Source organism: Podarcis melisellensis, assembly GCF_964234715.1.
Source record: "Podarcis melisellensis genome assembly, chromosome: 2".
Lineage (NCBI taxonomy): Eukaryota > Metazoa > Chordata > Lepidosauria > Squamata > Lacertidae > Podarcis > Podarcis melisellensis.
Window position 1 is genome coordinate 34,539,390 of NC_138529.1, and position 24,264 is coordinate 34,563,653.

At 46.2% G+C, this 24,264-nt stretch overlaps 1 protein-coding gene across 4 annotated transcripts in view; it reads right to left on the reverse strand.

The window, feature by feature from the left end:
* Positions 1-24,264, reverse strand: part of RNF157 (ring finger protein 157) — a 77,662-nt gene that overhangs the window by 27,169 nt on the left and 26,229 nt on the right. For all 4 annotated transcript variants that reach the window (XM_081897720.1, XM_081897721.1, XM_081897723.1 and 1 more), the window contains exons 3-6: positions 11,622-11,710; positions 8,093-8,239; positions 5,994-6,111; positions 5,589-5,655 (exon numbers count right to left, since the gene is read on the reverse strand). In XM_081897720.1, the coding sequence (XP_081753846.1) occupies positions 5,589-5,655; positions 5,994-6,111; positions 8,093-8,239; positions 11,622-11,710 (421 nt within the window). The remainder of the gene's footprint in view (positions 1-5,588; positions 5,656-5,993; positions 6,112-8,092; positions 8,240-11,621; positions 11,711-24,264) is intronic.

The following is a 24,264-nucleotide window of genomic DNA, read 5'->3' on the forward strand; positions in this document are numbered from 1 at the left end:
AGGTACAGGGCGTTGGAGATCCAGTTGGCGCTGCAAACGGCGAGGCTTGAGGAGAGGAGGGCTCAGGATGCAGAAAAGGGAAAGGAGAAAACCACCCCGCTCGCCAGAAAGGTACCAGGATTGGTGCAGAAATTCGGGGGGGATCCCAGGAACTATCATGCCTTTAGAACAGAGATGCAATACGCTCTAAACTTGCAGTTTGATGACTTCCCCGACGAGGAATCGCGAGTGGCTTTTGTGATTGGCCATCTCGAATCCGGGGCGAAAGATTGGGTTAGACCCCTGATGGCAGCGAATAATGAGATCCTAAAGGACACGAGGAAGTTTTTTCGTGCCATGGACCTGATGTTTTCCAGCGATATTGAGCAGGGGGTGGTGCGAAGGCAGTTAATGGCTTGCCAGCAAGGAAGCAGATCTGTCCGTGAGTACTGGACTGAATTTACTATGCTGATTCATAAATTGGGGTGGGACCTATCGGCGGAGCCCATCCAAATGCTTTTCGAAGAGGGGCTTTCTTCAACCGTCAAAGATGAGCTTTCCAGGGGGCCCAGGGCGGAGTCTATGGATCAGTTAACCAAATCTGCGCTGTCCATAGGAGCGCGCCAGGAGGCGAGGGCTTTGGAAAAGCGGGAAGGGAAAGGAGACCGTTGGAGGGAGTTCCGCATTCCAGACATTCCAGAGCCACCTTTCCCGCCGGCAGAGCCGATGGAAGTTGGAACAGCGCGGGCGCGCGCAGTTTCAAATCCCAGTGAAGGGCGGAAGAAGGAGGGAAAGAGCGCCAAGAGATGTTATCTCTGCCAACAGCCAGGGCACTTTGCCAGAGTCTGCCCACAAAGAAAGGAATGGCAAGGGATGGCAGGAGCTGTTGGGGGAAAGGAAGAGGAAGGCAAGGAGCAAGTAAAAGCCAACGCCTGGCTGCCACCGTCGGGGCACAGCAGCCAGGCCAAAGAGCAGTGAAAGTGCCCACGCCGGAACCTCCCAGACCCGCTTTAGTGATAGAGGTGTTACTAGAACTGCCAAACGGACACCCACTAAAGATCAAGGCGCTTTTGGATTCAGGCAGCTCCTGTAATTTCATGAGTAAGGAGTTTGCAGCTGAGCATCAGATACAGACCATCCCTTTAAGTAACCCCTTGCAGGTGACTACGATTGACGGCAGAGAGCTGTTGGGGGGAGAAGTTAGCCAACAGACTGTCCCGATGATAATGAGGGTGGCAAGGCACACCGAACAGATAGCGTTTAATGTGGCCATCCTGGGAGGAGCGCCCATCATTTTGGGGATGAGCTGGCTGGCGCTACACGATCCGCTAGTGGGCTGGCATCAGAGGGTGGTCTCCTTTGGGTCAGCGCATTGCCTAGAACACTGCAAGGAGGGGAAGGTTTCGGGAGGAGACAGAGTCACCCTAGCCGGGATGGAAGTAATGGACAAAGGGAAGGTGCCCCCGCAATACGCAGATCTGAGCAACGTATTCAGCGAAAGGGAAGCAGACAAACTGCCACCGCATAGACCCTTTGACTGTCAAATCAACCTACTCCCTGGGGCCCAACTCCCAGTAGGCAAGCTGTACGCCATGTCAGACAGGGAGATGCAGGAGCTGAGGGAGTTCATTGACAAAAACCTGAAGCGAGGTTTCATCAGAGAGTCCCGAGCGGTGGGGGGGCAGCCCAGTGTTTTTTGTGGACAAAAAGAACACAGACAAACCGAGACTGGTGTGTGACTTTAGGGCCCTCAATGCAGTGTCGGAGCCCCTGGCTTTCCCTATGCCCCGAATTGATGACATTTTGACCAGAGTAAGGAAGGGAAAGATTTTTACAAAGCTGGACCTGTGGGGGGCGTACAATCTGATACGCATAAGGAAGGGAGATGAATGGAAGACCACCATGTTTACCCCTTTGGGAGCCTTTGAATACCTCGTTATGCCCTTCGGTCTACAAGGGGGCTCCGCGTGTTTTCAAGCTTTTATAAACCACGTTCTGGGACCTTTGCTCTACAAGAATTGTGTGGCCTTTTTAGACGACGTGTTGGTGTATTCGGAAGATGAGGAACAGCATGTGAGGGACGTTCGAGAAGTGTTGGGCAGGCTGCAAGCCAACCAGCTGTGGGTGAAACTGGAGAAGTGCCAGTTTCATACCAAGGAGGTGGAATTCCTGGGGTACCGCTTATCAGACAAGGGATTGGCCATGGATCCAGGCAAGGTCCAAGCGGTACTGGAATGGAAGACACCGAAGACCAAGAAGGACGTGCAAAGATTCTTGGGGTTTGGGAACTTTTATCGGAAGTTCATCAAGAACTTTGCCCACTTGACGGCGCCCATCACCGACTGCCTCAGCAGCAAGAAGAAATTTGTTTGGACGGTAGAGGCGGATCGAGCCTTTGAAGAACTGAAAAGGGCTTTCGCCTCGGAAGAACAACTTCTGCATGTGGATTTACGAAAACCCATGAGAGTGGAAACCGATGCATCCGACCGGGCGGTAGGGGCGGTCCTTCTTCAACCGGGGAGGAGTGCGTCGGAGTGGAGACCGTGTGCCTTCTTCTCGCGGAAGCTGAATAAATCCGAGAGGAATTACACGGTGTATGACAGGGAACTACTTGCCATTCACGAAGCATTCCGGAGGTGGAGACATTTATTAATTGGGGCACAACACAAGGTGCAAGTGTGCACCGACCACAAGAATTTAGAGTATTGGAGAACAGCTCGAGTGCTCAACCAACGACAAGTGAGATGGGCACAGGAATTCTCCAAATTCAACTTTGAAATTTGTTATGTGCCAGGCCCAGAAAACGTCAGGGCGGACGCGCTCTCACGCAAACCAGAGTATTGGGAAGGGGAGGGGGTGATCGAAGAGAGACATGTCATCCCTGAGGACCGCTGGGTGTGTGGGGCGGCGCTGGTGGGGCAACGAGAACTGGTAGAGGAAACGGAAAATGATGAATATGCCCAGGATAAGCTCAGAGGTCTCAGGGGGGAGGGCGAGAGCCCCGGAGGTTTTGAGGAAAGAAATGGGGCATTGTATTACAAAGGGGCACTGTATATACCCGAAGGTGAATTGAGGGGGAGAGTACTCAAGCAGTTGCATGATAGCCCCACGGCGGGACATTTTGGACAACACAAGACCATGTGGTTGGTTACCAGGGAATTTTGGTGGCCTAAGGTGAGGGAAGATGTAAGGGAGTATGTAAGAGGGTGTGACCAATGTCAGCGAGCCAAAGGGGAAAGAAGGGCGCCGGCAGGGTTATTAGAACCATTACCCACACCAGAACGGCCTTGGGAAGCGATATCAATAGATTTTATGACGGATCTGCCAAAGTCCAAGGGGAAAACAGCCATCATGGTAGTAGTAGACCTGTTAACTAAGATGTGCCACTTTGTAGCATGCTCACATGCAGTCACAGCGGAAGAAACAGCGAAGTTGTTTGTAGAACACATCTTTAGGTTGCACGGGGCTCCCTTGAGGGTGATCTCAGATCGCGGCAAACAATTTACTTCCAGGTTCTGGAGGAAGCTCATGAGCTTGCTGCACGTGGAAGTCAATTTTTCAACTGCCCGGCACCCTGAAACCAACGGGCAGGCGGAAAGAGCAAATGGCATTCTTCAACAATATCTGAGGTGTTATGTCAATGACAGAGAGAACGATTGGGTCGAAAAGTTGGCGTTGGCAGAATTTGCCTACAATAATGCGGAGAATGTGTCCACAGGGATGAGTCCCTTTTTGGCTAATTACGGGTGTCACCCCAGGGCATTTCCAGGGGAAGGAGGGGAGAGATGGAGCGTCCCAGCGGCTGAACATTTTGTAGAAGAGATGGAAGCGATCCATCATCAGCTCCAGCTCAACTTAGAAAGGGCTAAGGCACAATATAAGAAGCAGGCAGACAAGAACAGAAGGGAAGGTGAAACCATAAGGGTGGGGGATCAAGTGTGGTTGTCAACCCAAGGGTTGCCGTTCAAAGGGGGTTGTAAGAAATTGAGGCCCAGAAGATTGGGACCCTTTGAGGTCATTCAGCAGGTCAACCCGGTAGCTTTCAAACTCCGATTACCCAACCACATGAAATTGCACCCAGTGTTCCACAGGTCGTTACTGTCACCATACAGGGGGGGACGTGAAGGGGAGTACGTCAGGGGACCAGCCTTGGAAGAGAGGGAACGCCGCAACCATGTAGCGGAAATCCTCGATTCCAGGTGGAAGGGAAATCAGGTGGAGTATTTGGTGGCGTGGGAAGGGGAACCGGAGTCAGAAAACACCTGGGTAAGTGCAGAGGAAGTCAATGACGAGGTTTTAACAGAAACGTTCCACCAAAGGTTCCCGAGGAAACCTCAGCCGATAGCAAGGTTTAGAAGGGAGTATTTCGGCACCACCGATGAGGAAGAGGAAATGGAAGGGTTCGCGGAGTCGGAGTTGGAAGAGGGAGTGGACTCCGATGACGAAGATTACCGAGAGAGTAGGAACAGCAACAAGTGGAGGGAAGTGTTCGCGACGTCGGAAGATGAGGGAGGTTCTTTCAGGGGTTTTACCTCCTCACCGCCAGTAGGGGAGGAGACGGGAGGGGGTGAAGGGGGCCCTGGAGGGGAGGTGGATGTCAGGGAACTGCCATCTAAAGCGCCGGGGGCGCAAAGGCTCACTGAGGTTGAGAGAGGAGTAGCAGCGGAAGAGGGAACCAGTAGAGGGCGAGCAAGAACTCCAAGGGAAAGTGAGTCGGAGGGATGGCTCAGAGACACTTCCAGCGAAAACAGTGGGGAGGTCTCAGGACCTCCTATAGGGACACCCACACCTCGCCGGAAACTGTCACGCCGAGAGGCCAGACGACGTGTTTCCGTTAAAGAGCTTTTATGTTGGAAAAGATTCCGAAAGCAGCCACTTTCGGATACTACTAGTGATTGACGCAGCCATGCTGGAGGGGCTCCGTCACAGGCAGAGGTTTGAAAACCTGATCAAACTCTGAGGGACTTGCATTTTACGCACAAGCAGCTCATCGTCCCAACACAATAACACTCACTTTTTTCCTCCTAAAAAGTAAGGGAAAATGTCTGTGAGTGTTATGGAGGGAATGCCTACGGGTGGCATGCCTACCGATTTTCCTCCTCTAAAAACTACGTGCGTGTTATGGTCGGGTGCGTGTTATAGAGTGAAAAATACGGTAATTAATTAATTGTATCCTGCCCATTTGGCTGGGTTTCTTACAGAGTAACAAACACAGTTGCACTTCAGCTCTCATCACCTCCAGCCAGAAAGACCAATGGCCAGGGATGATGCCAGCTGCAGTTTGCCAATACGTGGAGGGTGATAGGTTTGTCACCCCTGGTACAGGTTTTCTGCAATTGCAGGTGTCCACTGACGAACACAATTCAAGTTGGTAAAACCTACAAACAGATCAATTAAATGTGCACAAATAGCTCATTATAGGCAGTTTTCAGAGTGTATTTGTTTGCTAATGTCACTCAGCAGGGCATCTGATGGATAGCTGGGATGTGGTTATCTAAACAGAGGCTGGGCTGCAAAAAGTAGAGTTACAACTTGCCAGGCAAAAATAATTGGAGCATCCATGTTAACTCAGTGCCAAAATGAATCCAAACCTTAAGAGCATCGCTTACCGTCTCCCTCATCTACCACTGCAAGAACCACCATGGGGTAGACTTCACGGTCCAGATCAAAGGCCAGCTGCAAAGAACAAGAAGGAAGAAATGAATATATACAGCGGTGAGCGAAGTGAGCAGGGGCATCGGCCCCTAGTAACACCTAGAGTTGCTAAGTGCTTCTGTATCAATACTGCATTTTTAAAAGAGATGAATGGACTCAATTTCCCTCTATACTACAGTATAGTCTGCTTGCATCTTTTCTGTTTGTAAATTCCCATGGGACAGTATCCTGCCACATTAGTATTATCAGGATGGGTCCTTACAACGTACTAAGGACTCCTTAATTATTATGCCTCTCCTCCAGTGCTGAAAATATCCCTTAAACTCCCTTCCCACATTTACAAACCTATTTTGCCTTACCTCCTCTTCAGTCCATTCCGAGGGATCGACAGTGTGGGAGGGGAGGCAGAACTGCTGGCACACCCCTCGCTTGTAGTGGACAGTCTCCGATTGCAAACTATTGTCTTTGGGGATGTAACTACCATGGAAAGGGAAGACAACAAAGAGTGAACAGCCACAGAACATCTGCTAATTATTCTTGAATCCCAACACGTAGCATCCCCCAAATGCACTCCAAGACAAAGATCTTCCTCCATGCAGCAAACCAGCTTTATCTCTAACAGGCTCTTCCTAGTTCAAAGGGATTTCAGGTCTGCGCTATATTAATATCCCCCGACAGCCACTTCCTTATTATCCAGAATATCAAGCCTCCAATCAAGATTCTCTAATGGTATCCTCAAGGCCGATTTCCAGAACAACCCCAGCGTGTGGTAGCCCACGCTGACATTGATCCATGGTGAGTCACTCATCTACATCCTGATAGCAACTACATAATTCAACTCAGATTGTCTTCGGTATGCCACTGCAACATTGCCTTTTCTGCAAATGTGCAGAGACGCTATCAGATGCCATACTGCTCTTGATTCTGTGCATGCTGTCAAATGCTGTTCTAGGATGAATTCTCCCTTGCTACAGGCTGACACTGATTCCAAGACTCCACAGCTCAAATTGCTACACAGACCCTTGCAGGTAATCTTTCTGCCCATCCATTAACTTGTGTCTAGTTGATTTCTTCCCCCTGCACATATAGCAAGCTCAACACAAGGCCCTTACAACAACCCACTTCGCGTTTTGTTGCTGTTTAGGTGCTTTTAATCTATTCTGCTTCTGGGCCCAATGTGTGTGGCCTTTTCTCTGGTCACCTGCCCTTGCTTTTCCAGAATGATTTAGACATGTTGGCTCCCTGCCTGAACCTACAGTGATTTGCAGTCTCGTCCCTTGAGGACTCTGCCAACTTAGCTTTACGGTAGCATACAAGAGAACTGCAAACTACATGCATTTTATACTAGCGTTTGCTCTATCCCAGAATGGATGTTTCAATAAACTTAGCAATGTCAGGATGTTTGTGTTATCATTCACACTGCTTTGCGAATGGTCACTGCCCTTATTTTACATGTTTATGCTGTAAAGCAATTCCAGTTTTCTTATTTTCTTGTACTTTGTTTCCCTATGGCCTCACTGCTAACATTTTCTCTCCCTTTCCACCCATATATATACAAAACCACTCATCAACTAAGGGTCAGATGAAGTAAGACCCTGGCCCACAAAAGAGTACACCATAATTAACTATGTTAGTCTTAAGGTGCCACTCAAAATACCCAGAGTTCTATTAATTATAAAGCAGGTGTTTTTTTTAACTGCTCTGCATTCTAGCCATTGGCAGATTAATTCACTTTGCACTATGTGCAGCTGTTTCCCAGGAGTTAATGCTTCTGAATACAGTGGTACCTCGGGTTACATACGCTTCAGGTTACAGACTCCGCTAACCCAGAAATTGTGCTTCGGGTTAAGAACTTTGCTTCAAGATGAGAACAGAAATCGTGCTCCGGTGGCGCGGCAGCAGCAGGAGGCCCCATTAGCTAAAGTGGTGCTTCAGGTTAAGAACAGTTTCAGGCTAAGTACAGACCTCCGGAACGAATTAAGTACTTAACCCGAGGTACCACTGTTGCTAGAAACCAAAGGAAAGGAGAGTACTTTTGTGCTTGGGTCCGGCTTGAGAGTTTTCCACAGGCATCTGGTTGGCCACTGTGAGCACGGGATGCTGGACTAGATAGGACACTGGCCTGATCCAGCAGGCTCTTCTTATGTTTAAACATACATCTAACACTAAGGTGGGGCTGGGAGAAATGGTGTAGGCTTCCCAACTGTACGGAAAGCCCATGTGCTTTCCTATGCACACGTGAATAGGCTCTCCTTTCAAATGCTGCACTGAACATATGGATGCTATTGGCAGAGCCAGGAGGTGCAGCCCACCTCTTCCCTCCATTCACTGGTGGTGTAAAAAATTCGGACACCCTGACTGAGTATGCAAGAAAAATTTCAGAAATACAGTACTATTATTAAGCTGTCTGATTCTGTGAGAAGCAAACACTCCCCAACCCAGCTTTCGTTATATTTACCTCACTACTCCATTTTGGAATTCTTCTGTAGCCTGGTAATAAATTGTTATAGCCACGCGGGCATCAGTGTCGAATGTGAATTCCACATTGTAATGGACTTTGGCTTTGCTGACTTCTTCCCCTGGAGTCTTCACTTCCTCCGCACACCTGGTAGATAAAGACGCAGGCAAAGAAATTAGTCTAGCTCTAGACCAGGCATAGGCAAACTCAGCCCTCCCGGTGTTTTGGGACTACAACTCCCATCACCCCTGACCACTGGTCCTGTTAGGTAGGGATGATGGGAGTTGTAGTCCCAAAAAACCCCGGGAGGGCCGAGTTTGCCTATGCCTGCTCTAGACCTTGCAACAAACAGAAAGGACCCAACTCAAAATGCCCAAGAAGTGATTTGACCTCTCTTCTGCTAAAACAGGTGTAGCCATCCAGATGTTGTTGGAATACGACACCCGTCAGCCCCAGCAGTCATGGCCAGCGTTCAAGGAGGGTGAGTCCAACAACAAATGCATGGTGCTACATTGGCTACCACTATGCTAAAGTAAACATTAAGAAAGTAAATGGCTTGTGCTGCAAGCACACCTGCAGCAGAACTTTAAAACATTTAACCCCTGGAGGCAACTGTATGCATGCAGCCCATCTAGCATTGACACAAACTCCAGGTCCTCAGTTAGTTAACCCTGAAGCATCCCATTTGCTAAGTCTGGCCGGATGTCCGCACCCACCTGCCACAGTAAGACAACAGAATGCGATGCCATCCCCTTCTTCCTTCCAGACACCCATTTTATACCTGCTACATCAAGTGTTTTGAAACAAATCTCTACCCAAAGCTGATGCTTCTGGCCACAACCCTCTGGGGCAAGGGGCTGAGCTGGACCCTGAAGGTAACTACTTTGGAAATGAAATCCCGTGTTTCTGTGGGGCTTTGGTGCCCCATGCTATGTTTGCAGAGTCAGTAAGTGTGGCAAGAGAAACCCAGTGTTCTTGCTGTTTTATTTTTATTATTATTTTGTTTAAAATGGATTACTATGGTGTGAGTCAATATTATCAGAAATGAAGTTGCCGGGTGTGTGAAATTGATTGTAGCAAGCAGTGCAATGAGTTAAAAAGGTGGGTGGGAGTCCGATAAAGAACTGAGAGTTTCAGCTGTGGGTACAAGTACAGCATCATCAAGATGCCAGGACTACCATGTTGAGAAATGACAGAGAAACGACAGAGGGGTCACATCCGTGCCAAACATTTAAAGCACTCTTATACCACTTTAACAGTTATGGCTTCCTACATACACACCTCAAAGACACATGGGAAGTGTAGTTTGTTAAGGGTGCTGACCTGACAATTGCCCTCCCCCCAAACCACAGTTCCCCGGATTCTCTATGACTGTTAAAGTGGTATCACAGTGCTTTAAATATATACAGTGGGACTTCGGGTTACATACGCTTCAGGTTACATATGCTTCAGGTTACAGACTCCGCTAACCCAGAAATAGTACCTCGGGTTAAGAACTTTGCTTCAGGATGAGAACAGAAATTGTGCAGTGGCGGCGCAGCAGCAGCAGGAGGCCCCATTAGCTAAAGTGGTGCTTCGGGTTAAGAACAGTTTCAGGTTAAGAACGGACCTCCAGAATGAATTAAGTACGTAACCAGAGGTACCACTGTAGTACGGATGTGGCTCTTGAGTACTAGTCTCTCAGACATCAGGCCTAACCAGGCCAACATGGTTACCAGATCTACCAGAAATGGCAGACTAATTCTGTGGTGCTAAATTTTGTATCCTTGTTTGTTTATGTATTTGGGGTATTTACTTCACACCCACCCACTGTCGGAGAGGGAGCCCCCTCTGGATACCCATGCACACAGCCACTGGCAGCAGTGGTGGGGGAAGGGCTACCAAAAGGCTTCTTCCCCCCCCCCCCCGCCCCTTTCCTCTGCCTTTTCTGCATGCCTGACTTCCCAGGCCTTGGCAACATCCCTCTGAAAATAGCTGGAAACACAAATGCAAATTGAATCCAGAACGCAAGTAAGGAAAGGGCAATCTTAGTAACCAAATTCACAGCATGTTAAACTGGTAGAGAACATCCCTTCACCCAGGCCTGTTTTATTACTGCCGCTATACTGCCCACAGTCTTTGCTAGTCTCTCCACACACACACACACACACACACCCAGCAACCCCTCAGGTCCTGAGCTCTAAACTGCTGGATTTTATTTGGCTCTGATTTTAGCCCAGCAACAGGAGTGAATTCAACTCCGTCTAATCCTGTTGTCACCTGCAGTGACCCTGAAAGCCAAGTGGAGAAGATAGAGATATAAAGGCGCAAACAGCCCGTCTCCTTGTCTTACAGGGCATCTGTGTAACTCCTCCTCCAAAACAGCCAGATAATCTCTGCACTAATCTTGAGGAGCTACAAACGGATCTCCCCTGCTGTACTGCAGCTGATGGGATTGCTTCCAGCAGACCATTATCAAAACGGAGCAAACAGACTTACCTAAATTCAAGCCTTGCTTTTTGAAGTCAAGTTCAAATGGAGGGGGGGGGGTTTAAAGGAGCAAAACAACGCATGACACTCTCATCTGTGGATGGCATGTGTGTTCTGAGCAGCTGAGTTTGCCCAGGTATGCGGGAGGCTGGGGGAAGGATGATCCTTTCATGTTTAATGAGCAGCAAAGACCTGAGCATTTAAAAGCACTAACCGAAACTGGGAAAAGGATCACGCCTCTGTTTCTTCTATTGAAGGGAAACCTGCTCATTTACACACACATGCAGCATTCATAACTAGCACACCATGCACGCATTCTGCCACTTAAACGCAGTGATTTTGTGCCCGGGAAATTAAGAAAAACCAGCTCTCAGGCACTTAACAGAGGGCACCCTTTGTTGGAATGAATAACTGCAAAGGCACACAGCACTCACTGTGTATAACACCCCACCTATCCTATTAGACAAGTGCTCATGGTCCAGGAATATTTTTGAAAACACTGCAGAGATATTTTTTTATTTAGGAAGGCCAAGGTATGTTTGGTACTTTAAAAAATTCATTTATGCCTGAAGATGCCTTTACAGAGTTATCTGATGAAGTGGGGAAGGGAAGGGACATAGCTCATAGGCAGAACATACATGCTCTCCATGTAGAAGATCCCAGATTCAGTTCATCACATAGCCACTCAAAAGGATTTCTGGTAGCAAGGCTGAAAAAGACCCAATCCTTGCAGAATTTTTGGGCTCACCAAGGTTGACAGCAGCTGCCTGGTTTACACATCACGTTAAACCGTAGTTTAAAACAATGGGCAGCATGTTAGTGCACATTGCTCAAAAAGTTCTCAGGTTGCTCCTTCCCCACTTCTGCCAGGGAAACGACAGGAGGGAAAGCAACCAGAGGTTGGCTTCACGTTACATGCAAACCAGAACTCATGGATTGTCCCCACAACCAAAGGTTTTGGGATTGGGAAGTTATAAAAGGTCAGCTCCTTGAGTTAAACTGGTTTAAAATAAATTTGTAGAGTGCTACAAACCCCTGTTGTGGAGCAACAGCAACTTACTTGACTAGGCGCAATGTGTCCTTTCGGACGTTGATCAGGCTTCGCAGTGTCTTCACTGGCTCCTGGGGCGGTGGGGCAGCATACGGAAACTAGACAGAGAGGAAAAGAAGAGAATTTGACATTTTAAGATGTCACTCGGTCTCTAAGGCCCCATCTGTTGTGACTGGCACAAGCCTAACTTCTATGTTCACTCAGTACAGTATTGCATGGGCAATAGGATCCTGACAGACACATTGCTTGCCCTTGAAAATGAAGGGAAGCAGAGACTTTTCTAAGGATCACTAGAAACAATCACCAGAAACAAGCCGGATACGTTTTGAATCATGGCAACTGAAACAGTCCCGCAACTGGAAATGCAATGGAACTTAAACTGCTGTTCCTGAACCTTTGCAAGCCGCCTCTCTGGGCTCGTCCACGCCTCTGCCCGCCCCATTACTTCCCCCTGGGAAAACCCAGAGGTTACCGCGGAGGACCAAACAGCAACTGGATTTTCTGCGGATTGCAGCTTGTTCCAAGTCAGCAGTAAAAAATGTGTTTTCCATAGGAATGTTGCAGGGCAAATGCAAAACCACTAAGGTGCATGCTTAAAAAGCAGAGGGCAAGTGCAAAACCCTTCAGCCCCATGCTTTTTAGTCTTGGGACAAGTATAGATGAGCCTGTTTGTTTGTTTGTTTCCCTCTGCTTGTCCATTTGCTTGTTCTCAACACGAGATGTTTAGGCCTATCTGGTAATGTAAAGGATGCTACAGCCAGAAAAGCACCTCCAGGTCTGTGAACAGCAGCAGCCTCTTGACTTGAAGTCAGGAATTGCATTTTAGGAGCACAGAGATGTAATGCTTCATATGCAGATGATCTCCCTGGCCTAGAACACTGGAAGGAGGTGCCAGTAAATGTATGCACCCTTCCTCCTCCTCCTCCTCCTCCTCCTTCCTCCTCGCTGCTGCTGCTAAGAATCCTGAAACAGCGGCTAAATCTGCATGGCAAATTATGAGTGGCTCCACACGTGCATTTTGAGCATCTCAAGGGATGCCATGGGGGCGGGGGACAGCTCTTAAGGCACATGCCCCCTCGGGGCACAAGAGAGACTCTGTAGTTCCCCGCAACAACCGAGATGGAGAAGGAGAAAGTGGAGGTGGCAGGCAAAAGCAGGACAACAGCTTGGAATCTGAAGACTGAGCTCCCTTCCTTGGGCTCCAGCAACGAGTAGGCCCAGTAAGTTGGTGAATGGACATTTACTTCCTGTGAAGGGCACAGCCAAGCTTGTCTCTCTCTTTTTTGGGTGTGGGTGGCGTGTTCTCTAAAATGGCTTGGTAAAAATTCTGCTCTGTGTCACATCTCTGCCATACATTAACATAGAATTGTAGAGTTGGAAGGGACCACAAGAGTCATCTAGTCCAATCCCCTGCATTGCAGGAATCTTTTGCCCTAAGTGGGGCTCGAACCCCTGTCCCCAGGATTAGGAGTCTCATGCTTATCTGACTGAGTTATCCCAGTGAGATTTTAAAGCACATGGCTTCCAGCAAAGAATTGTGGGAACTGTACTGGGGGCTGGAAATTGTAGCTCTGGCAGGGGGGTCAACTACAGTTTCCAGGATTCTTGTGTTGTAAACAAAATCTGCCCTTTTCCCCTTATGGGGTATCCAAGAGCCCACATAGAGTCCTTACATAGGCTCCCTACTGGTAGGAGAAAATAACAGAGGCCAACCAGAGAATATTAAGAAGCAAAGCAGCTAGTAAGCCTGATCTTTATTAAAGCTGTTGCAACAGGGTGCTCCCCTCACACGCAGGAAAGAAGGAGGAACCCAGAACAAAGGTGTGCCTGTTCCTTAGATAGACATTTTAAATTCCCTGCCCTAGAGCTCAAGACCACCCCTCTATACATCATACACACATCACAGAAGGGGTGTAACCCAAGACCACCACCCACAAACATCATACCTACATCACAGAAAAGGCAGTCTACAACAGAAATTTGAATGTTGTTGTTTTTCCTGTCTGTCAGGTTATCTGATAATGCCTTATCTGATTGCCTTTCCTGGTAGTCTGCCCATTCCTTTGAAATGGTGATTACCCAATTCCTGTAACAAGGAAGGTTTTTTTCACCTCCTCCCTCCTTGCAGAGAAACATTTGGTCAGCTTGGGAGTCAAAATGGTTTCAGGACTGTCTTCCTGTGCTGCTTCAGACATGTGGCTTATATATTTATGTACGTGTTTGCTTGGTACATTTATGAACATTTATTATAGATCTAAGACCTTAAAATTCTTATAACACTTGGGTGTGGGGGGGAAAGCCACATGCTCTAAATGTATGGCATGGATGAGACCCCAGACTGGTACAGTTATGGTTTATCCCTCCCTTGCTGGAAGAGTGGTTGCTTTGAAAAATCGGAATACAGTATATTTTTTCCTCTGTGCCTGCTGAGACAGTGAAAACCTCCCAAGCAGCAGAATACATCCCATGCATGCACTATGGACACATTACAGCTGCCTTGGGAACCTTTGTTCCAAGTTATTCATTTATTTAGAGCAAGCAGGATGTTTTCCATCACAGTCTTAAAATAGACAGCAACACAAGCCATTACCTGCACCGAGATTCAGTATATATACACATATACAGGTGAGGAGGTGGAAGCTGCTTTGGCACTACTTCTGCAGCCCCTTTCATGCTTTGCTTGCCTCCTCCCTGTTTTCCTATTGCTCTCGTAGAAGTCTACCGTGCCCAGTGCAGTAAACAGAGGGGATATTTTTAGCTTGCTGATGCAGCAAAATGCCGATTTAGATCAGTATCTGGAGGTGGGTGCAGAGATTATTCTCTGCCTGCCTGTCACGGAATGACTACAGATTTGCCTATTTAACCAACTGTGCTCCAGAAGCAGAAAAGGGATTATTTACGCCTGCTTGATATTAGTTAGTTGAAGCATATAAAAAAGCAGGGGAAGAGAGAGAGAGTTAAGCAAGACAGTTTCCCTAGAAGGAAAGGAAATAAGCAGGACAGGCAGTTAGCACAGCATTGTGCAACCCATGCAGGGGCTATCAATGCTGGGAAGAAAGCAGCTAACATAGATGTACTCTTGAGTTATTAGTGTTGGGGTTTGTCCACATCAGAGCAAAATGTGGACCCCCAACCCAGCGTTGTTTGAGACGTTTCTAATTTCAAATGTGGCGGTTTTAAATCCTAATGGCTTTGGACTTTCCAAAGATTAAAAGCAAGCAAGCAAGCAAGCAAGCAAGCAAGCAAGCAAGCAAGCAAGCAAGCAAGCAAACCCACATTTCAAAGGGGAACAGTTCATGACAACACTGGGATGGAGAGGGTGTCATGTTGATGCCCCTGCATTAATGGGGACACAGGCCCGTGCAAATCCACATTCTGTGCATGTGGACAAGCCCTTGGTTCACTGAAGCACTCTTGATAAAGAATATTTCAACTTTAAAGAACAGATATCAAGGCAGAATTAGGATTCATTTCAAAAGGGTTTGGTGCTATCTGAAGAAGAGCTCTGTCACACACATGGCCACTCCCAAGGGCTTATCCAGTGTTCCCTTTCCTACGCTCTTTTTAGGCATGGCCCACGCTGTGTCAGAGCAACTTTTGTTTAGCTCCAGAGCTTTCCCTGGGAAAACCCCGAATTGACATTTGCTCCGATTCAGCTTTAAAGAGTGTTAAAGCGTGGGCCTTTGCCTGGAGAGAGCTGGGCAAAAGGGTAAGCGTGGAGAAGCCCTCTGTCTTCTGTCTGGTGTGGCTCCAGTGTTGAGAATATATGGCGTTTCAAACCCTAGCATGTTGGAATGCTTGTAACAAATGAACTATATGCTTCATTCTTGCCTATTTTCACATTTGGTTGAGTGTTTGCTTGTCCTCTCTCTCTCTTTCCTTTGAAGAACCCCTGTTTTTCATTGTGACATTTTCCTGTTTGAACATGCACTGTGTTAACCAATTTGTAAATATTGCTAGATCTATTGATATAATTACAGTATACAACACATAATACAATAGACCCGTGGGTCCTAATTTGGATGAATGTTGCCTTTTCTTACCAAGTTAATATTGTTTTGTTGTTTACTGAAGGGTAATGTTGCATGTAAAAACTTTCCTTTTGTTCAGTGAAGCAGCAGATCCTGGCAGCTATGTAGATCAATCTGTCTTGTGCCTGTTTCATTAAGTACCTGCTTAATTCCTGCAGAATTTCTAATCAAGAGCTGAATAATGAATTTAAATACCTTTTAAAAAATTCTGAAACATTTATACTGTGCTGTTCAAAATTGAACATTGTCTAACAGAAAATTTAAAATAAATTAACAAAATCAGATACAAATCATAGAAAAAACTGTGGATTAAAAACCAACATCAATCACGACTCAAACCCCACTGATAAAATATCAGTGTGCACCGTACCCATTCCCCAAGTCCTCACAAACAAAAAGATACTAACAGCCTATCAGAAAAGCCAGGCCAGAGGATAAGCCTCAAGAGGGTCATTCAGACTGGATTTGTGTTTGAGGAATGAAACCTCATTGAGCTCCCATTTGGACTTGTAACAGCTGCGATATACTCATCTATAGCTTATGGATGCTACATTGCTTCACGACAAATCCTTTCATTTTGAGTCAACAGCTTCTGGCTGACATAAGCAACTACAACACAGCATAAAGAACACCCAGAAAGAATGAACTGTTAAAAGCATGCAGCCTAGCTCTACCAGATGTGGAACACAGGCATCATGACAATACCGTTGACACAGAAATGTAGGTTTTGTAGCCAATCAAACAATGGCAGGGTCCAGTCCCAGAAGGGCCACTGATGTCAGGCCACACAAGTTCATGGGAAAGTTTATTGGCTGGAGCCAAACAATGCTCTGCACTGCAAAACACCAACGTACCTTGTAGAGCACACAATACCAGCTCTGCTTTGTTCCAAGATGTTAGGAACACTATAAACCATAGAATAGTATACTCAGATTGCTGACATATCAACCCCCCAATTCACAAAGAAAGGAAAACTAGCTGGCTGCATTGCTACACACTGCAATGCAAACAAGGAGCCTTATGTCAAGCCTTTTGGTGCCACCAAGTGGTAATGTTTTGTTGTTACTTTAGCAGATGCACACAGGAAGAGGAAATAGGATAGGATTGTTGTTGTTTAGTCGTTTAGTCTGACTCTTTGTGACCCCATGGACCAGAGCACGCCAGGCACTGTCTTCCACTGCCTCCTGCAGTTTGGTCAAACTCATGCTGGTAGCTTCGAGAACACTGTCCAACCATCTCGTCCTCTGTCGTCCCCTTCTCCTTGTGCCCTCAATCTTTCACAACATCAGGGTCTTTTCCAGGGAGTCTTCTATTCTCATGAGGTGGCCAAAGTATTGGAGCCTCAGCTTCACGATCTGTCCTTCTAGTGAGCACTCAGGCCGGATTTTCTTCAGAATGGAGAGGTTTGATCTTCTTGCAGTCCATGGGACTCTCAAAAGTCTCCTCCAGCACCATAATTCAAAAGCATCAGTTCGGCAATCAGTCTTCTTTATGTTCCAGCTCTCACTTCCATACATCACTACTGGGAAAACCATAGCTTTAGCTATATGGACCTTTGTCAGCAAGGTGATGTCTCTGCTTTTTAAGATGCCTGTTTGTCATTGCTTTTCTCCCAAGAATCAGGCGTCTTTTAATTTCGTGACTGCTGTCACCGTCTGCAGTGATCATGGAGCCCAAGAAAGTAAAATCTCTCACTACCTTCATTTCTTCCCTTTCTATTTGCCAGGAGGTGATGGGACCAGTGGCCATGCTCTTAGTTTTTTTTAATGTTGAGCTTCAGACCATATTTTGCACTCTCCTCTTTCACCCTCATTAAGAGGTTCTTTAATTCCTCCTCACTGCCATCAAAGTTGTGTCATCTGCATATCTGAGGTTGTTGATATTTCTTCCGGCAATCTTAATTCTGGCTTGGGATTTATCCAGTCCAGCCTTTTGCATGATGAATTCTGCATATAAGTTATATTAGCAGGGAGACAATATATAGCCTTGTCGTACTCCTTTAGATAGGGTAGGGTGATGCCAATTAAACTTAAGCCAAAGCACCAAGCACTCTCACTGCAGGCAGTGAGGAGACTTGTACCAAATCTTGTATGTGTAGACAAATAAACAGCTGAAATCTTCCCAGCTTCCTGCAGGGAAAACTTCCTCCAAAAGCTGCTGTACTCCTACCATCCCTAACCATGGGCCACATTGAGTTGAGAGTCCAGCCATGTCCACAGGGCCAAAGGTTCAACATCCTTGTGTGTAGAGCAATAGTTCTTCTGATACTTTTATCCAGAGAGCCAATCATTGGCCTGGTTCTCATATGACACTAAGACAAATTATGACTTTGCATGATTGAGCAAGCATGCTGGTGCACAGTGAGAAACTCATGGCCACTTTGCTCCACCTCCACTGCTACCACTCTACTGGGAGCCAAGTCATGGTTTGGGGCTTGATGATACATCCAAACCTGGGTCCATGGTTTGTTTCCATGGGATGCCCCAAATCTCGCACAGCTACCAAAAGTAATCTAGACTCATCTACGTCTGGAAGAACCACACAAATTTGAGTTCTTAAAGCCACAATGTGTGCATAAATCAATGCTAAACTAATTTAAACCAATTACTAGTGGGAATGCTGCTTAAAGAAATTAAAGCAATGAACATGGTCAATCCTGAGTTCTGCTGCAAAACAAAAATCCTTAATTTTAATAACTATATTAAATGACATCCAATGTCTATGCTGATCCTTAAAGTATAATCTGGATAGAATGGGCAAGCCCCTCTAGGATTACCCAACAGGGGACCTGGCCTCACTGCAGGGAGTTTTCTAATCCTACAGCTGGATAGCTCAGTGGGTTAGAGTGTGGTGCTGATAATGCCAAGATTGCAGGTTCAATTCCTGTGTGGGACAGCTGCATATTCCTGCATTGCAGGGCATTGGACTAGATGAGCCTCAGGGTCTCTTCCAACTCTACAATTTTAAGATTCTATGATTCTCACAACCTCTGTGGCATTTTGAATTTGTCACCCCTTAACCTTCTCCCTTGACAAAACAGAATACATGTCTCCAAAAATCTGGATTTTTTGAATAATAAAGAAATTATGCAAAACAGGTAAATGCATGCACATTGACTTTTCTCATGGCTCTGTGGGTTCTGGATCCATCACCGTCTATTTTCTAGACCATGGGGTCTAGGGTATACAAAGCAGGAAATGCATTGTTGTCGCCAATGGCACACACTATCAAGACACTTGCAGCAGATAATACAGTGGTACCTCGGGTTAAGTACTTAATTCGTTCCGTAGGTCTGTTCTTAACCTGAAACTGTTCTTAACCTGAAGCACCACTTTAGCTAATGGGGCCTCCTGCTGCCGCCGTGCCGCTGGAGCACGATTTCTGTTCTCATCCTGAAGCAAAGTTCTTAACCCGAGGTACTATTTCTGGGTTAGCGGAGTCTGTAACCTGAAGCGTATGTACCACTGTATTCTAAAACAGTTGAATGTCAGTAAGCACAATCTGACTTCCTAGAAATTTTGCTATAGGTGCATGCCCACGCTTAGATGGATTTCAGCCTAAGTTCTATAGTGATTCATCTATCTCTGCCTCCAGTGTGGCTGGGTGGATTCTACCTTACAATCTGCTGCGTTGGCAGAACACTGGAAAAATGCATTGATCCTCAAGTGCTGCCAAAAATAATTCAAGAGCAAGGGCAAAAGGGGGGAGGATATCAAGTCACTCCTTGGCCAAATGGCTTTGACGCAAGAAAAGAAAAAAAAGGATGTGAATGCTGAATGCCGTTACCACAAATATGCACTTAGGTGTGCATAGACTTGGGAAATAACCCTCAAACTGCTTTATTTATTCAAAGCAGTGCAGCACTGCTTCTAACCATACTACTAGGGATTTTCAAGATGTGCTAATCTGAACCGTGGCTGGGAACTCCATATATTAGTGGGATGCCTAGCAGGAAACACGGCAGTGTTCGTGTATGCCTAAGGGGCTCACTATGTCCTTTGGAAACCTCTGCACTGGGTCTATTGCTCTTGGAAAGGTGCAAAAACAAATTAGCAGGTACCTGGTCCAGGGATAAGCAATCTCCCTTAGGGAACTAGAATACGGACACTGTCTCTGCCTGGAGAGGGAGCAATGTTTACTGTTCTACTAGTAAACTGGACAGTGTTCTCGAGGCTACAGGCATGAGTCAGACCAAACTGCGGGAGGCAGTGGAAGACAGGAGTGCCTGGCGTGCTCTGGTCCATGGGGTCACGAAGAGTCGGACACGACTGAACAACAAATAAACTGCCATGTAAAGATTAAATGAAGCTGTATTGGAGATAGAAATCTGGAGGACCCCGTATGTTTGTATATTTCAGCTTCCTATAACCACACAGATACCAAACAAGTCCATTAGACTTGACTCCTGACGTCATCCTTCTACATTTGATGGCTTTGTTCCTGCCACAAATAAATCCTTCAAACTCTTTTGATCGATGCCTTTAGAACAGAGCACAAAGTGGCAAAGTTTATTTTTCTTTCTGCGGTGTATAGTTTCAGCTTGCATGAAACTTTGTGGTGAAACCAAACATTAGCCATTGACTCAGCCAGTAGAGCATGAGACTCTGGATCTCAGGGTCGTGGGTTCGTGCCCCACATTGGACAGAATATTCCTGCAATGCAGGGGATTGGACTAGGTGGCTCTCACGATCCCTTCCAACTCTGCAGTTCTATGATTACATCTCTAACAGAATGAATGTTCAATTATTATTGCATTCTCTCATGTTTACAATGAACCACAAGAGTGCATAAAACAGGCTTCTAAAATATATTTAGAAATGTTAAAACACTCAGGATAATATTGACAGAAGTCATGTGCTAACGATTGTAGCAAGCAATTAGTGCTTTGGAATGAATTCCTAAGTAGAACAGCTGATTTCAAATCATTCTACTTTTCTTGGCGATTTAACAAATGCCAATTAATCCATCTACCCTGATTAATGGGGTTTGGTGGCTGGTGTGGCTGATATCTAGCCTGTTTAATTCAACTCTGCCTTTTATAAAATCGTTGGTGTCCTATAATAGGGGTTGCAAATCCTTTTGGGCCAACGGGTGCATTTGGAATTTTGAGAGAGCCTGTGGGTGCCAGTCACAAAATGGCTGCTGTGGGCGTAAGGCATAACACAAAATGGCTGCAATATGGACATGGGATCATGATTGCCACATCCAAAAGAGCAGAAGAGGAGATAGGAACACAAAATGGTGCAGGCATGCCTCTTCATTAGCTGCCCAATCATCTAGTCCAACCCTCTGCAATGCAGGAATCTTCACCCAACATCAGACTTGAACCCACAGCCTTGAGATGAAGAGTCTCCTGTGTTACCAACTGAGCTTTTACCTTGGGATGCCCACATAACAGATGGCATCTATTTAAACATTTTAATAAATAAACAATTTGTGGGTCGGGTAGGCAGAAATCGATACCAATCCACTCACACCACGAAAGATTTCCATGAGTGGATTAAAAAAGCGGACAGACAGTATGCACTTGTAACTTTAACACAGTTTATGTTGGCCCTGCCAAGCCAGAGAAAATCATTTCGAATCCAGCCCTGGGCTGTGACGAGACTAATCACTACAATGTGCTCAGCAAGCGATGCTCAGCAAGAGCGGGCTTCTTCACAGGCAAGCGAAAACATTATCTAGGCCAAATGCTTTGCTAGGAGGAAATGCCCCATTACTGAGTAAATGGGGGCCATTTAGAATACAAAACAAGGAAGTGGTGCCTGACAGAGGACGAAGGGAATAGGCATCTCTGCAGAAAAAGTGTCACTCTCTGTCTTGACTGAGAAGCGACACATGTGTAGCTTCTAATGCCCCTTTTCCTGCCACAGAAAGGAGCCCTCTGTATTCCACTGGATCAGAACAATCAATGGGTCAAGCATAACGAAAAGGGAAAGGGGAGTGGGGAGGAAGAAAGCTTGAATAAACAGCACACAGCATGGTCAGGAAGTTAAGGGAACAAAGAATGCTATGATATTATTTGCCAGCTCCATTTCTTAATGTGTCCTAAAACAGAGACACCAGCTCAACTTTCTGTTTCCCGGCCCTCAAAGTTTAGGAATGTCTCAGAACAGCAATTTTGTTTTAAATAAACGTTGCACTCTATTAGAGGGACCCTGCAGAGAAGCTGCTCTCAGTAGTTACTGGGTGGGTGGGTAGTACAATTGGATGAAGATTTCCTTTCTTAGGCTTTTTAGTTCTTTGGTAAAGCTGCAGGTAGTAACAAGTTTTTTTTAACGTGCTGCTACTTTTAGCTATGCTACTATTCTTTCTGCCGTGAAACTATATTGAGCATTATTTTAAACAAAATGAGAAGTGAAATATAATTGCATCACAAATCAAAACGAAGTTCCACTGCAGAGGCTTCCAGGTTCAGGGTTGATGTGATTGGGGCTGAGAATACATGGCAGAATTTTGAATTCCAGATAATAAGATATTACACAATACAGAACAGGTTATGTGCATAAACAATGCATAGACACAGGAAATGTTATGGGCACAAGCACTATACACCTGGATCTCCAACAGAGGGGGAAAAGAACTGTCCTCTCACTGTATAGCACTCTTGGGACTGGGGTGGGCACTTAGATCAAGTAATAAATTACAATGAACCTAGTGAATATCCCCATAGCTGGGCAGGACTCAACATAAGGCTTTTTTGGAAGCAGCTTTAGGCCAGGAATATTTGCAGATCATGTGGCTAGATGGTTAGCTGGGTAGGGCAAAAGAGAGTGGGGGCAGGTGTATCAAAGCTAGTAGCAAATCAATAGCTTGCCTTCGTCTTCTTTCAGTTATTATTTAATGTACATTGTAAGAAACAGGTTGCCTGTTTTGAAGAAGCTGAAAGTGGCAAAGCGTCACATTTACATGCAAAAGCTCTATAGCCAAAAGGCAAACAAACAAACACAGGGACATTGTGAGAGACATAAAGAGGAAGCTGTATCTTGGAGAGATATCCTCCAGGATATTTACTAATGCACGTGACCAAATTGGCCCAGGGAAAATGCCTCAGACAAGGTTATAGTGCTGCTGAAAAACAAGGACAAATTGGGCTACTTGTTCCTTGTTTTCAGCTACTTTCTCAATTTAAAGATGCAGATATTCCCCAAACGATGACCTGGGGTTTACTGGCTCAACACTACTACCTTTGAACCCCCTTTGTATTTGCACCAACAGAGAATTGTCTCCTGCTGGTGTCTTGTGCGAAGGTCTAGTGTGGGGACAGGTGACCTCCACCTCACAGACCTATTTTGCCCTAGTATGGGTTCCAGTTTTGGCCTGCAAAGCTGTTTTCCCCATACCATGCCCACCTGCCCCACGCCTGATGTCTAGGACTATAGATTACAGAATTGTAGAGTTGGAAGGGACCATGAGGATCAGCTAGTCCAACTCCCTGCAATGCGGGAATCATTCACCCTGTGTGGGGCTCAAGCCCATGGCCCTGTGATTAAGAGTCTCATGCTCTAGTGAGCTATCTCTCATGAGGAAGTCTGCAGCCAGTCAGTCCTTGAAGGAGCTTGCAAAGAGCCCTGCATGGCAACCTGAATAGCTGGCAATAGGCAGCACTTCAAAGAATAATGCAGGGCTCTCTGCTTCTACTCTGAAGTCTCAATGATCATAGGGGTATCAATGACCCCATCTGATGTCCCTGTGACATCAAGTGATTGACTGGTAAATGGCCACAACCACCTGTCAAATTCACCCATAAGGAAGCAAACAGTCCCATGGTTCAAATCTTAAAAGGTAAAGGGACCCCTGACCATTAGGTCCAGTCGTCCATCTTGCTTTATTGGCCGAGGGAGCTGGCGTAGAGCTTCTGGGTCATGTGGCCAGCATGACTAAGCCGCTTCTGGCGAACCAGAGCAGCGCACGGAAACGCCGTTTACCTTCCCGCTGAAGCAACACCTATTTATCTACTTGCACTTTGATGTGCTTTCGATCTGCTAGGTTGGCAGGAGCTGGGACCAAGCAACAGGAGCTCACCCCGTCGTGGGGATTCGAACTGCCAACCTTCTGATTGGCAAGTCCTAGGCTCTGTGGTTTAACTCACAGCGCCACCCACGTATCTCTGCCATAAACTCACAAGGTGATCTTAGGAAGGCCACTCCTTCCCAGCCTCAGTACCCAAGATGCAAGATGGATCACAATAACACCAACTTACCTTACAGGGCTATTATAGTATTACAATTGGATGGTGCCACGTGAAGGACTTTGAACACATGAGTAGTTCTAAACAAACATTAAGCACTGCTAATAATAATAATAATAATAATAATAATAATAATAATAATAATAATTTTATTATTTATACCCCCCCCCCAACAATCTGGCTGGGTTTCCAGTAGCAGCCACACTTAAAGTGGATGACCCCACCTCTCACACTGTAAGCAGAGTACTAATAAAGAACAGGGGTGATTTAAATCACCCTGCTAATACAAATAGTCTTTGGACACCCTCCTGCAAGATGCCCTTTACTCCCCTAGGATAGGTGCATTATTTTGGAAATTCCAGCTAACGAATCTTTGTTCTCCAAAACCTGAACAAGGAAAGAACTGAGCAGCAATAAAAGTGTTCCACTG